Raw genomic sequence first — 15938 nt, forward strand, 5'->3', positions numbered from 1 at the left:
CTGATAGGATATGCCCATGAGGGAGCTGTCTGATGCCATTCTGAGGCCACCTTTGGTAATCTTTAAACGACTGTGGAGACTGTAAGAGGTGCCTGAGGACTGTAGAAAAACCAATGTCACTCCTTTCTCCAAGAAGAGCAAAAAAGAGGACACAGGGAAATGGAGACAGCTCAGCCTCACCTTGATCCCTGGGAAGATGGCAGAGAAACGAGTCCTGGAAACCTCCTCCACACACATGAAGGACAAGAAGGTAACTGTGAGTAGCCAGCATGGATTCTCGAAGGGGAAGTCAGGCTTGACCAGTCTTCTCCAATGAAATTACTGGCTTGGTAGATGAGGCAAGAGCAGTAGATAGTGACTACCTTGACTTCAAGTAAGGCTTTCAACATTGTCTCTCATAATATCCTCCTGGAGAACATAGTATGGGCCACGCTTGGAGTCATGTGTCCAGTTCTGGGCTCTCCAGTTCAAGAGAGTCATGGACATACTGGAAAGAATCCAGCAAAGGGCCACAAAGATGATTAAGACACTAGAGCATCTCTCTTAGGAGGAGAGCCTGAGACACCGGGGGCCATTCAGCCTGGAGAAGAGAAGGCTTCCAGGCACCTCAGGAATGTACACAAATACTTCAAGGAAGGATGCAAAGAGGATAGCAACAGGATTGTGGGTGGACAGGGAACAATGAATGGGAAGTTCTTTACACTAGGCTACATGTTATTTCAGATGTTCAGAAGTTCCCCTGAGGGAGAAACCCAATAAAAGAGTTTAAAGGAGACTGAAAAAAGTGTAAAGAAAAGCAATAAGGAAGAGACTCACCTGCTCAGTTCAACTCAGACAACAGAAATTACAGCCAAAGAACTACGGAGTGGAATCCAGAGCAACTTAGGAGGAAAGATCTCTCTGCAGTGATTGTTTTTGTATTATCTAGAGAAAAAAAAAATGACTGCATAAACCTATAAACTCATACTGGTATTTCTAGGAGGCATGGCAGATACGGTCAAAGGATCATGCTTTGAAACTCTCTTTCTGCCCTTGGGTATTTCTACTTCCAGAAGAAGAATAGCAAAATGAAGTCATACAGCATACCACAAGCAAAGCCAGTTTGCGGTGATTAAACATGACTCACATCTCCTCCACCTTCCTAATTAAAAGCTCACCTTAAAAAAAAAAAAAAAAAAAAAAGACTATGACCTAAAATTCATAGTAACTTATTTTTAACATTTGCAATTTTGGCAAATAAGGCTGGACTGCCTACATTAGACACTCACTGGCCTCCATGTAGCTAAAGAATGGCCTTCACAGGCCATACAGCTATCACATGCATTCTGCTTCCACCTAAGCCCTGACCCTGCCTCTGCATCCAGTCAAGGAACTTCTTACATCCATGAGTACTTTTATTCTTTCCAAAATTCCCTAAGATATGCTACCTCACTGCTCTCAGGACTTCAGCCCACAGAGGGCAAGAAGAATAGGCAAAAGACACTTCCTTTTATTCCAGCAGTTAAAGTTAGCCTAGGGTTGTCTTTCCACACCCAGACAGATTCCATCTCTCATTATGAGATTTTTCAGTTTTCATGTACCTTACATTCCCTTCTTACTGCTTAACAAATTTAATTTTGTTCTACAAGAAGGTTATCTACCTAGTGGAAAAAAGGAGGCCTGCCGATGTGATCTTTTTGGATTTCAGTAAAGCCTTTGATACTGTCTCTCACAGTATCCTCCTGAACAAGATGTCCAGCATACAGCTGGATAAACACATAATGCAGCGGGTGAGCAATTGGCTGATGGGCCAGGCTCAGAGGGTTCTAGTGAATGGAGATATGTCAGGCTGGCAACCAGTCCATAACGGGGTTCTGCAGGGATCCATCTTAGGGCCAGCACTCTTCAATGTCTTTATAAATGACTTGGACATAAGACTAGGGGGAATACTTAGTAAGTCTGCTGATGACACAAAATTGGGAGGAGCTGTTAACACTCTCAAGGGCAGAGAGGCCCTGTAGAGGGATCTGAATAAACTGGAGAAATGGGCAACCACCAACCGCATGAAGTTTAACAACGACAAGTGCCTAAAATTGCACCTGGGACATGGCAACCCTTGCTGTACATACAGACTTGGGGGCAGTTCTGCAGAGAGGGATCTGAGGGTTCTGGTCGATGGCAAGTTGAACATGAGCCAGCAGTGTGCCCTGGCAGCCAAGAGGGCTAACCATATCTTGGGGTTCATCAAGCACAGCATTGCCAGCCAGATAAGGGAGCCGATTGTCCCGGTCTATTCTGCACTGGTGTGGCCTCCCTGCAGTGCTGTGCGCAGTTCTGGGCACCACAGTGTAAAAAATATATGAAGCTACTGGAGAGTGTCCAGAAGAGGTCTACAAAGTTGGTGAAGGGTTTGGAGAAGAAGCCATATGAGGAGTGACTAAAGTCACTTGGTTTGTTCAGCCTTGAGATGAGGACACTAAGGGGAGATCTCCTAACAGTCTACAGCTTCCTTAAAAGGAGAGGAGGAGGGGCAGGTGCTGATCTCTTCTCTTCGGCAACCAATGACAGAAGCTGAGAGAATGGCAGGAAGATGTGCCAGCAGAGGTTTAGGTTAGACATTAGTAAGAGGTTCTTCACCCAGAGGGTAGTGAAGCACTGAAACAGGATCCCCAGGGAGGTAGTCACAGCCCCAAGCCTGAAAGTATTCAAGAAGACACTGGACAATGCCCTCAGACACATGGTGTGAACTGTGGAATTGTCAGTTGCAGGGACATGAGTTGGAATTGATGATCCTTGTGGGTCCCTTCCAACTCAGGACATTCTATGATTCTGCGAATACCATTTAAACCACAGGCCTTGTCACTGGGGATAGTATGACTTGATCATCCCTCAGGCACCAGTACTTTCCAAGAAAACACAGATTTAGTTCTCATTTATTCACAATATCCAATGCAAGAAGAGGATTGCAGAGCTAGCACCTCAGGGCGCAAAGCAAGTTGCCACTTTCCATCAAGTCAAGGTTACTAAGAAAGGAGAAAGCAGAGTTCAGATTGTGCAAATGCTTTTCTCTCAGGTTTTCTCAGTCACTTTTCATATCTTGACACAGTGTAAGAATGCCACAACAGCTGGGTACATCTTATCTCAAAGACACTGACCCAGTTTTCCTCAGCTCCCCCCTAAAATACTCACCCTTGTGTCGCCTGTATTGACCTGACTGCTCACTGGAGACAAGTTCCACTTGGGAGGACAGAGGAAAAATTTCTGACAGACATGTAACAATAACAAATATCAAAACCAGCATAGAAAAGTGTTGGAATCATGGAATGTGGAGTGGGGGCTGTGTGTGAAGAAAATGAAAATGAGGAGGGGACAGACCAAGAACCAAAGAAGTTGAGAGAGAAAAAGTCACCAAAAAGCTCACTTGGACAATAAGGGCAGAGAAAAAACATTCCAAGCAAAACAAAATACAGCAAGGGGAGAAGGACTGCGAAGGGCAGCTGGAAACTTCCAACAGAGCTTTAGGTGCCCCCAGCAGTGTTCTCAGGGAGTGTGACAGAGGTGACACTCTGACATTTTGTACCCAGGTATGATCTGGAACTGAGCTGAGATGTAGGAAGACATTTAGAGCAGCATAATTGCTCTCTTCCTGACTGAGACAAGCAATCTGTTTCTCATATGGGAGTTCTGCTCCCAGGTGTACTCTGGGGCAGCAAGAATGGTTACTAGACATAAAAGTATTGAAAATGAAGAGAGTGTCAAAGCAGTCATTGGACTCAAACTTGGAGGGATAAATGGACATAGCCGAATTTGAGGCCTAGGGAAAACTGGATGTGCAGAGCTATGCAAAGCTCAAATGAGAATTACTCTAGGCAAAGCAAGATCAGCATGCAGTATGGACCATGCCACTTGCTTTAACTAGACAATGGGACGCACTGCTAGAGTAAGCCCCGAGCTGAATCAACTGCAAAGGGGGACAGAGTTCGGCAGTTACAGAGGGTAGGATGATGGAAAGGATTTAATAATTGATCATATTGTAGAAATACAATTTAGACATTGCTGTTATAATGCAAGAAAGATGGCATAACCAGCACGCAGAAGACACACTAGAAAATAAAATCTAGGTAACTGTTAGATAAAACACTCCTTCCCCCCCCCCCGCCCCCAAGAAATAAACCTATGATTAGCTAGATATAGAAAAAAAAGCAAGCTACTTGAAAAGCACAAAAATGTTTGTGCATGTAGCAGCATAAGGCTGGAGAAGCTGCTGAAAGGAGCAAAATGTAAGGAAAAAAAAATATGTAACCTAGCACAAGACACCAAACATCATTATCAACAGTGAGTTTACCTTTAAGTTAAAGCTCTTACTCAGGAGCAGAAAAATACACTGAAGATAAGGCTGTGGGGGGGTGGAACTTATGGCAGCCACGAAATGGGGGGATAATAAAGAGGTGTAGGCACAAAGTGGAAGAACATGGGAGAAAAGACACAAGTTGTAATAGTATCTTATTACATCTAATTACAATCTTCTATATAGGAAAAATAAATTTAATCATGAGAGTCATCAAACATTGGAACAGTTACCCAGGGACATTGTGAAATCTTCAACTTTATGAATAATGAAAACTAGACTAGAATAGGCCTTGAGTGACCTAACCCAATTTGGTCCTGCTTTGAGCACGGGGTCGGAGCAGATGACTTCCACAGGTCCCTGCAATGTAACTTATCGTATGGTTTTAAAGGAAGCAACTTTTAAGCCATTAAAATTTGAGATGAGCTTATTGTGTATTTTCTTCTATTTTCACTAATAGTATATGCATACTTCTAGCAGACTACTGAGGCTTATGCTTTAACATAAATCTTAGCATTTCCTTAGCCTCACATACTGAAAAAAGTTTATGCGGGCTGGTGAGGAAGGACATATTTTAATAACACAAAAATAATCATGCAATATTCTTCCCAAATGAGCCCTCAAACAGCTGTGTGCACAGTTACTGGCTTCTGCAGTTATCAGTAAAACAGATGTGATTCATCCTGCAATCAGAAGGGACTACACAGAGCCACAGGTCATAGGCAATTTTATAGAATCCTCTTCTCCATCTGACTTCTTTGTACATACTTGCATCCTACAGAGGAAGAGCCAATTACAGCTCCTACATAAGAGAAGGCAGATCTTTTGCTTCCTCAGTACTCTCAGAAACATCCAGAGAAAGAAGAAAGGAGAAGCCATGCGGTGGATTAACCTTGGCAAACAGCCAAAAGCTTACCCAGCCACTCTCTTACTCCCCATCCTCAGCAAGACATACTGAGAAAATAGGATGAGAAAGCTTGTGGGCAGAATCACAGAAACACAGAATCATTTTGTTGGAAGAGACCCTCAAGATCACTGAGTCAAACACTGGCACTAAACCATGTCCCTACAAACCTCACCTACACATCTTTTAAACACCTCCATGGATGGTGACTCCATCACTTCCCTGGGCAGCCTGTTTCAATGCCCGACAACCCTTTCCATGAAAAAAATTTCCTAATACCCTATATGAACCTCCCCTGGCACCACTTGAAGCCATCTTCTCTCATCCTATCACTTGCTACTTCGAAGAAGAGACTAAAACCCTCCATGATATAACCTCCTTTCAGATAGTTGTAGAGAGCAATAAGGTATCTCCTCAGCCTCCCTTCTCCAGGCTAAGCAGTGCCAGTTCCCTCAGCTGCTCCTCATAAGACTTGTTTCTAGACCCTTCACCAGCTTCACATCATATGGTTGTGTTTGGCTACTGTAAGCTGCTTATGGAATATCAGCAAGTAAATGATGGGAGCAGTGTTTTGTAGTTTGATAGACTTCCATAATTTCATTTATTCTTTAAAATATTTACGATTTTCATATATGTACAGTTTCCATGATAATGGGGCTGCAAGGGAGTATAAGCTTTCATTGAACACTTCAAAAAAACCAATTTTTTTTTAAATCCCTATTTTTATTTGTCAAGCCTAATTTCCGCATTTTTGAGTGCTTAAGACTATTATTTGATACTGAATTCTTGACTGGCACTTTACCTGGATACTAAAGTAATGCTACTGATGCACACAGCAAAGCTAATGCCTTGTAGAGCTGCTCTATGTCTGAGCTTTCTGTCTCAGTAGCAGCACTATATGGATGTAGTTACACTTCTCTCAGAAAAGAGCAGGATAAAAAGGCACACACATTTTAATCATTCTCAAAGCTCAAACAAATAAAAATCACTTACCTTTATTGATTGTTTTATACGCCTCCAGCACAATGAACTCTGTTTTAATAAAGTTATTTTGCATTACCCCAATCACTTCATGAAACAGGAATTTAAAGTAACATTGACAACCATTAACTATCCACATTGCACTTGGTGTTAATCAGAATATTTGTACTCTCAATGTCCCAGTCAAACTCTTATTTGAATAAATTACAATCCAATCTTAAAATTGTGTCTGCAGAAAAAACTGTGTTCCACATTACGTTTAATTTTTTAGAGTACTACACGTGGTGCAGCAACATTTTACACTGATGATAGATTTTGAGTAGATGTGGATTAAAACCAACAAAGTACCAGAAGAATATTGTAAAGAAAATTATATAACCAACATAAGCAGTTTGGTCTAATGGATTGTCTCCAGCTTGACAAAGGAAGACAGTCATGACATTAGACTGGGTGTTCACGCTTGGCCAGATTTTGGCCCAATGTCATTACTGAGTGACACATAATAATACTTATTCCTACAAGTATTTCACAGAAAATACCATGAACCCCAGGGCAGAGAGCACATTAGAGGTAATGATAATGCCATTATAACTGTTTTTTCTTCCCAAGTCAGCCTCATAGAACCCTGCTATATGTTCCCTGGTTGCTGCCTTTTCCCCTTTCTTTTTTTTATAACTAGTTCCAACAGCACCAGCAAAAGGGCCAAAACGAGTTAGGATGGTAGAGTGTATTAGCTCCAGGCTCAGCTTTGCTCCATGTGGCGTCTCTCCTTTAATGCTCTTGCCGCTTGGTAAAGTAGTGGAACTATGTCAGAGCTGGCTAGTTACAAGTCCTGATAATTTTGTATATGTAGCACAACGGGCTGTCTGTGGTGGCAGCTTGAACTAAGGCCTGAGTGTGGTTTCCAATGATGTTCTCAGCACCAAGAAGTAGTCACTCCAGCTGCAGTCTGGGGCACTAAAATTATCAGAAAAGGCTGCAATCAGCGTTCTCTGTGAAAAATTATTTAATATCCTAGCTCTGTGAACTTTTGGCAAATGTCAAATACTACTAACACCAACAAAGAAGTGTCTGCCTAAGAGGTGGGGAAAAAAGGTCTCTCACCTTGGCAGACTCGTTCATCATCAATAGGCTGGTAACCAGCCTTGCAGACGCATCGTCCAATGGCCACCATCCACTCCCCTTCTCCATTACAGTGCAGCCGAATACCTGAAGATCCAGTCGTGCTTGTCTCTTCAGCGTTTGGTACACATATCCCTGGTGACTCCACCAGCGAGGTTCTCTCCCCTCCAGCAAAAGTTTCAGGGAAGGAGGCAAATCCTTTCACAACAGCTGGGCACTTGTAGAAAAAGACTTGGACTGCCACCAGGGACATGCAGGCTCCTGAGTCCTGGAAGGCCAGGTAGAAGCCATGCTTGGTTAGTGGCCCAAAGCTACGTACTTTAACATTCATCTTCACCACCTTCCCAGTGCTGTCCACCTGGGAAAAGCTTTCATCAGCCGCAATAGTGTCCACTTTGGTCCAGGGGCCCTCACGCCACTCTGGCAATTCCTGAGAGGCTAAGTCAGCCTCCGACTGGTGGTAATAGAGTGTGAAAGTCTCCTTGCAAGAAGAAGCTACAATGTGCATGCTGGCACAGTCTCTCACTGAGAAACGGAGGCGGACATGGACTCGGTGGGCTCCACGTCGCTCTATGAAGTGAGTGCGCAACCAGTTATTCTGACCTGGTTCAGCCACGTTACAGACATCAAAGGTTCGGATCAGACGTTTCTTGTCATCCAGTACACTTACCTCATCCCACTACAATGGATATATGGGAGACAAAAGGAAGAAGAAATAGTTAAAAAAAAAATTGATTCAGTCTTCAACTGCACCAAAAATATAGGACAGGCCTTCTTCTTCTCCTCCCTTCTCCTTGCCAAGAATTGAACCTGCTGATGGCATGTGCAGCGTAGGGCTCTAGACATGACAAATATGACCCTGTAAAGAAGAGCTGTTGAAGCCTGCAACTAAGAAATGTTGTGACAGAAAATGTAATTCATGCAAATTTGTCACATGGTATTGAGAATCTTAAAATCAGAGAGTCACACTTTCTTCCCTCCTGTTTCCCCCTCTCTTATCTCCAGAGACAAGATGCACAACACAAACAAATGAGGCAGAGAAACAAGACCCTGTTCTTTGGATAAAACATTAAAGCAGAAGTCCCTCCTATCCAACTTCACCACAGTTGGACCTGTGCTCTGTCATCGCCAATGCACACAAGCAAAATCAGGATGGCCACTATGAGGGCAAGTCCAGGATCCGATTTGTGCCAGCAGGAACACACAAGGGAGGGACAGGGAGAGGTGGAAGCAGGCTACTGCATGAAGCTGTAAGAGAAACCCCTCTTTACCCTCTCAACTAGCTTTACAGAATAGGTACAAGGCCCTGGGTATGAGAGATGAAAGGCATGATGAAATAGAAGAGGAGGAACCAGTGCAAGCACTCTTGCCAAGGTCAGATCAACTAACTCCTCTCAACAAGACCTGCATTAAGACCAGTGCCAAGAAGAAAAAGCAGCAAGTTATGGTCATCGGTGATTCCATTCTGTGCAAAACGGAAGCACCCATTTGCAGACCTGACCCTCTTTTCAGGGTGGTTTGATACCTCCCTGTGGCTCTGATTAGTGATGTCACCAGACAGCTTTCAGACTATTATCTACTTTAGCCCTTTCAGGTGGGTACTGATGATGTTGCAACAAAAAGTCTAAGGTTGATCAAAAGAGATGTCAGGGCCCTGGGAAGAATGCTAAAAAATTCAGGAGCACAGGTAGTGTTTTCCTCAATCTTCCCAGTAATGGGGAAAGACTTTGGAAGAAACAGGTGATCCCAAAACATCAATACCTGGCTTCAGGACTGATGCCTCCACCAAAACATTGGTTTTATAACCATGGAAGAGTCTTCAGGGCACAAGGTATGCTGGGGCCTGATAGGATCCACCTGTCCCAGTGACGGAATTGCATCTTTGCTCATAAGCTGGCAGGACTAATTGAGAGAGTTTAAATCTAGAATTGATGGGGGAAGGGGATACCAACAGGAGAGCTGAAGGTAAGCCAAAGGTTGGCATGGCATCACCTGAGGGTGGCAATGCTAGTGGGAACACTTATGCTGCTCCTGAGAGCATGGAGGGCTCAGAAGCATATCTGAAATGCTTGTACACCAATGTATACAGTATGAAAAACAGAAAGGATGAACTGGAAGCATTGGTCAGTTCCCAGAGCCATGATATCGCTGGTATTAGTGAGACTTGGTGAAATGAGTCACACAATTGGAGTACCGGGATGGAGGGCTACAGGCTGTTAGGGAGTGACAGGAGACCTGTTCAGAATTGACATCAGAATTGACATCAGGAAACAGAGAGGTGGTCGATGCTCCATGCATGTCAGTGTGTAAGAGACATTTGGACAATGCCCTTAATAATACACTTTAACTTTGGGTGAGCCCTGAAGTGGTCAGGCAGTTGGACTAGATGATCATTGTAGGTGCCTTCCAACTGAAATTATTCTACTTCTATTCTGTTCTAGTCTGTTCTAGTCTAGTCTAGTCTAGTCTGTGTGAAGGGATGGCTGGAGACCTCATGAGTGGAAGGTAGAAAAGCATAAGGAGGTGGCAATAGTATCCCGCACAGTATCCTTCTCTTTAACATTCTGGCTTTGCATAACATACCATGTTCAAATTGTTATATGTACAAAATGCATTTTAAAAGTCTCATTGGTTACAGTTTCCCTTTCTTCATCAGTTGCATGCATGTCTTCCCAGCAGAGGTGCAATCAAAAGGACAAGAGAAATGCTTACCCCATTAGAAGGGTGGGTGGTCCAGCCAATCTCTGATGTTTCTCCAGTTGTATCCAGAAGTATTTCTGGTTTTATATATATATATATATATACACACACATATATATATATATATATATATTAAAAAAAAAAAGGTCAGGCTAAAATCTTATCTGTCCTTCACAAGACTGCCTCCAGAAAAAAACAAAACAAAACAAAAACAAACAAAACCAACCAACCAACCAAACAAAAATCCCCACACAAATGAATGAACAAACAAAAAAAACCTGCAAAAACAAAACAAACACAGGAAACCAAAACACAAAATATATCCTGTAGAGGGCTTAGAAACAGAACATAAATTCATGTTTTGAGATTAAATATGACAGGCTATGTTCATGCTAACAAATTAAGCAGGGCCAAGACAGGAGCAGAGGCACTGGGCACATAATCAAGCTAAGTCATTATTAGCAAGTTGCTTGGCAATATTCTGGACAAACAAAAAACTTTCCTAGTCAAACTGTAAACATACTGACAATGTGGAACAGAGTTGTCATAATGAGCAGTACAGATAAGGCCATCCTCTTTTAGAAAGGAAAGGGTGGGACAGAGAGATAAGTTATATAAATGCATGCCAGTCTCCTGAGGATCATGGTTGACCATTTTGTTTATAGGTGTAAATGTGGACACAAGGCCAAGATATTTTTGTTTCCAGCTCTGAAACCAATTTTCTGTGGGAGCTGAGGATGATGACCCAGTTGGATCCTGCAATGGATTCACTTTGTTCTGGAGTTGGGCATTAGGCTGCAAGCCTGTGTACAAGTCTCAGTTTTATCAGATTGGTATTAAATAGTCTCTTGCAACATACTGCTCATGAGTAGTGTACATGCAGAACTTCACAGACCTAACTTATCCCAACAACTATCTGCATTTCCTTTGTTATTAAATCTACCACTGGAGACAGGTACCAGGCTTGACTGCTCTTAGAGATGTTATTCTCTGCTCGGGTACAAAGCACAAGCTATACACATAGTATTCTCCAGAAGTGAACGTCAAGATCTGAGACCACCCTGGAAGTTACTAGCATGCAAGCATGTGCACTTTTCTGTTCACATTTAATTTACAGTAAGGACATAGGGGAAGACAACAACTCCATCAAATAGGTATTTACATGTGTTGATACATACTATACAAATTAACTTCTTTTTCTTAAATTCTGGAAGGTCAATCTCTTGTTTGTTTATTGTAATTTTCATTTTTCTATCTCGTTGCTTTGTTTATGTGCTTCATCGACCAAGATAGAGTTATCTTTCCACAGAAAGCTGAGGGTACAACACAGCCAGGACAGCTGATCCAAAACTAGCTAAAGGGGTATTCAATACTATATAAGGTAATGGTCCATCTAAAACTGGGGGCTGGCTGTAAGGGGGTGAGGCACTAAGTCTCACTGTTGAGGAGTGTGGTAGGCCAGGATGTTCTTTGGGAGATCACAATTCGGTGCTGCTGTTTCAACCAGGAGCTGCTGTCCCAGACAGGGGGCAGATTTCGGCATGAGCTGAACTGTTCTCAGAGGAACAGTTACTTGGAAAATAAGCCACACATCCATGTTGCCACATAGTGAGAGATTGTGTTGTGAATCCCTAGCTTTCTATGTTCTTTCATTATTGTTATTGCTATTGGGTTTTTTGTTTGTTTGTGGTTTTGGGGGTTTTTTGTTTAGTTTAGTTTCCCTTTTCACTGTTCCATTAAACTGTTCTTATCCCAACTCATTAATTTTGACTTTTGTTTCCTGATTCTCCTCCCCATCCCACCAGATGTGGGAAAGGGGTGAGCAAGCAGCACATGGTTCTAGTTGCTGGCTGGTGATGGGGGACTGGGGTTAAACCACAACCATTTAAGGAAAACCCCCAAAAACCCAAACAGAAAAACCCAAAACCCAATGGACTGCTGATTTTGCTGCCCCTATTAATGCTCCTGAGGATTCAGACCACATTAATCACCAGAAAGACTAGACTCATCCAAAAGCAACCAGGATCAAGTGTTCAAGTTTATCAAGACCTCAGGTTTTTTCAGTGTCCCTGAAATCATGTCTCCTATACTCCTACAGGAGATTGTACATTAATATTTCTTAGATCTTCCTGAGGAGTCGATGCAGTTCCTTGCTTTAAAAGCTGTGCAAAATACCCGGGCTGACTTGCCAGTACTGGTTACAGCCAAAGCACAACCCCACTAAAATTACCTAACAGACAGAAATGCTGAGCAGCTCAGTACTTGAGGATAGCTCAGCTTAGAGGGCTCCACTGAGCAGCAAAACATCTAAGAAAGGCCTATGCCTCCTTGAGGCATAGTCTTCCCCTAGGCTGTCCTGGCAGCAGAGGGACTTGGCATTCTCGCATACACATTATTGTCTCAATTGCACAGTCTTGCACAGGGGTTATAATCACAGCATCATTTTGGTTGGAAGAGACCCTCAGAATCATCAAGTAAAACAGTTAACCTATCTCTGGCACTAAACTATGTCCCTAAGAAACTCATCTATGCGTCTTCTAACCGCCTCCAGGTATGGTGAATCCATCTTTTCCCTGGGAAGCCTGTTCCAATGCCTGACAACCCTTTCCATGAAAAAATTTTCCTAATATCCAATCTGAACCTCCCCTGGCACCACTTGAGGCCATTTCCTCTTGTCCTATCACTCCTTTCAGGTAGTTGTAGAGAGTGATAGTTGTAGACAGCCTCCTTTCTCCAGATTACACAGCCCCAGTTCCCTCAGCTGCTCCTCATAAGACTTGTTCTCTAGACTCTTCAACAGCTTTGTTGTCCTTCTCTGAATTCTCTCCATTATCTCAATGTCTTTCTTGTAGTGAGTTTTCTTTTTCTTTTTTAGAGAGTGCAGGGTTGCACTCTGTTATGTCAGTACTCTGCCATTGGGTTCCCAAACCTGGTTTTGATATGCTGGAATAATTAACAAGGTCATTTTCCAACAAAGAACTTATTTTCAAATCAGGTCTGAGTCTCCAATTTACTAATGTATTAATATAATGCAACTAGCCCATGGAAAATCTATGTGAAAATAGAAAAAAGGTAATTAGGGCATGGGAAGGCAGATGGAAAGTGAGAAAGGAAAGGAGAAGACACAAAATAGAAAAGACTTGCTCAGCAGCCTGGGCTCTTCCATGACTATCAGGAAGCATATTCTCCATACAGCTTTTCACCAGTGAGCAAGGTAATCTTTATCAAGCACATGAACATTTCACAGGTTGGTAAATTCAGCTGAACAGATCATTGCTATCTGCACTGAAGAAAAGCAGAATACTAGTCTGGCCCAGCACACTGAGGACATGGAATGCTACCTCAGTACCAACAAAGTGGCTTATACCTGTACACTGGTATGTAGTCATTCAAGCACATTTATATTTCATAGGCAGCCTGAAGCAAACAGAACTGTCCTTCTCACAGTGAATATTTTATATCAGGAAGCATTAGAAAAATAAGAAAAGTACACAAGAATTTTTTGTGCGTAAATCTCATTTGATGAACTATGGTCAGAAGTCCCTCACTATTTTTTATCCAACCTGCAAGAAAAATGGCTTACAGTCTTTCTATCTGGCTCAAAATCAAGGGTCTTCTAAGATCAGATTGGACGCAGATCCAGGACAGTCAATGATACTGCTAGAGACAACACTTACTGAGGTAACCTCAGAGTATCAACAGAACAATATTCAACTCTGGGTTAAAAATTAGGAATAATCAAGGTACTGGAGCAATGTGGAGTCTTCTAAACACATAAAATTATGACATTTCTTCTTTGACTTCTGTTTCAATATTACATATTTGAAGAATGAGATTCGAATTTCTTATTAAGATTCTTATTAAGATTTTAGTTCAAGGAAAAGTAGCTGATCAGAGATTGTAATAGATTTCTCTCCCCTAAACTAAACAAACAAATAAACAAACAAAAAATCACACACACAAACCACCAAAATAGAAGAAAACAAACAAACAACAAACCCAAACTAAACTGCACACTCATTTCAGTGTCCTCTGTCCTTGAAAGGGTCAAAAAATTTCCAAAGACTTATGCTACTACCAGTTTATATTTACACCACAAATCAATCTCTTGGCCTGCACTATACTATAATGTCAACATGAAGATCAACTGGACAGAGGTTGGAAGTTGCTACGATATTACAGATCAGGCTGTTCAGAATAGGCATATTAATTATTGCCCATTTTGGTTAGCCTATACTTTCAAGCTATGCACTTCAGTGCTTCTGTTACAGGCAAAACGTTCCCTTGATGCAAAAGGATGACTATTCACCCAAGGATGATTGACCTTTGGACAATCTTCATGAAGGCAAAGGTCGCTTGCTCCAGTTGCAGGCGTCACATATATAAAAATCCTGTGACCAGCCCTGATCTCCCAGATGTCACCAAGCCATTTTGGTTGTACTCACACTCAGAGCAATGCATTGCTTTGAGTGTTCTAGTATAGCAATTAAGACCTCATAAATGAGTGGTAGCCTGCTTCCCTAAGCAATTAAATGAAGTGAGCAAAGGCTGGCCTGGATGTCTTTGAGCTGTGGCAGCTGTTGTACTTGAGGCTCGTAAATTCACTATGGGAAAGAAAATGACTGTATTAGTTCCCATACAGTCACAACAGTACTGGAACAAAAAGGTAATCATTGTTATCTCCCTCAAGATTCCTGAATACCAGGTGATATTGGTGGAAGAAGATGATGGGAATATTGTCACTATTAACACTGTCAATCCAGCCTCTTTCCTTAGTGGATCTGTTTCAGAGCCTGTGGCCCACGATTGCTTTGAAACAATGGAAGCTGTTTACTTTGGAAGACTGAATTTAAAGGAATAGCCACTGGAAGACAATGAAGACTCCCGGTTCACCGGTGGAAGTAGCTTTGTAAAGCAAGGAGTACACAAAGCTGGGTATGCCGTAACAACTACCCACAAGGTAATCGAAGTTAAACCTTTGCCTCCCAGGATTTCTGGCCAGAAAGGTGCACTCACACAAGCTTTAGAGTTATACAAAGAGAAGATTAATATTTGGACTGATTCAAAGTATGCTTTTGGAGTGGTGCATGCCCATGAAGCCATTTGAAAAGAACAAAGTTTATTAACAGCACAAGGAAAACAGATTAAACGTGATCCTCCAATTGCTGGAAGCTGTGCTGTTACTAGAAAAGTTGCCACCATGCATTTCAAGGAGCATCAAATGGGAAACACTGATCAGGAAACTGGAAATAAATTGGCAGACTATACTGCAAGACAAGCTGCTGAAAAGACAGAGATATGAGAGTGATGTCTCTGATTCTGGATAGCTGTCTGCTTGAAACAACATCAGTAAACTATACCTTGCAGTATGTCTGGAAAACAATCTTAATAGTATAAATAGGGTACAAATAGGAACAATTAGAAAAAGAAATGTACCAGGGCAACATTAGCAAATACATTTCTCCCAAGTCTACCTAGAAAAGGTGGGTATCAGTATTTGCTAGTATTAACAGATACCTTCTCAGGTTGGCAGAAGCATTGCCCTGTTGAACTAGTAAAGCCAGAAAAGTAACTAAAGCTTTGTTAAATAAAATCATACCCTGATTTGGAGTACCCACTGTGACGTCCTCTGATAGAGGTCCACATTTTGTTGCACAGGTAGTGCTGCAACTCAGTAAAGCATTAGAGATTGATTACCGGTTGCATACTCCCTACAAGCCTTAAGCAAGTGGGCAGGTAGAAAAAAAATGAATCATATAATCAAACAGCAGTTAAATAAAATTTGTCAAGAAACTAATTTGAAGTAGCATCAAGCACTACCTTTAGTGCTGCTCAGAATTAGAGTAAAGGCTCGAGCCAAGGAAAACTTAAATCTTTTCTTTCAAGCCAAAACATTAAGTTTAC

The 15938-nt window shown here is 42.1% G+C and overlaps 1 protein-coding gene across 6 annotated transcripts in view; it reads right to left on the minus strand.

The window, feature by feature from the left end:
• The window catches only part of LOC102096618 (ephrin type-B receptor 5), a 74576-nt gene that overhangs the window by 35598 nt on the left and 23040 nt on the right, over positions 1 to 15938 (minus strand). For 4 of the 6 annotated variants that reach the window (XM_021292716.2, XM_005506313.3, XM_065028880.1 and 1 more), the window contains exons 3-4: positions 10047 to 10111; positions 7317 to 8013 (exon numbers count right to left, since the gene is read on the minus strand). The exons of 1 other annotated variant lie outside the window; for it this stretch is intronic. In XM_021292716.2, coding sequence (XP_021148391.2) covers positions 7317 to 8013; positions 10047 to 10111 — 762 coding nt within the window. The remainder of the gene's footprint in view (positions 1 to 7316; positions 8014 to 10046; positions 10112 to 15938) is intronic. One more of the 6 variants, XM_065028877.1, reaches the window with a different exon arrangement.

This window comes from Columba livia, chromosome 1 (genome assembly GCF_036013475.1).
Source record: "Columba livia isolate bColLiv1 breed racing homer chromosome 1, bColLiv1.pat.W.v2, whole genome shotgun sequence".
In the NCBI taxonomy this organism is placed as follows: Eukaryota; Metazoa; Chordata; class Aves; order Columbiformes; family Columbidae; genus Columba; species Columba livia.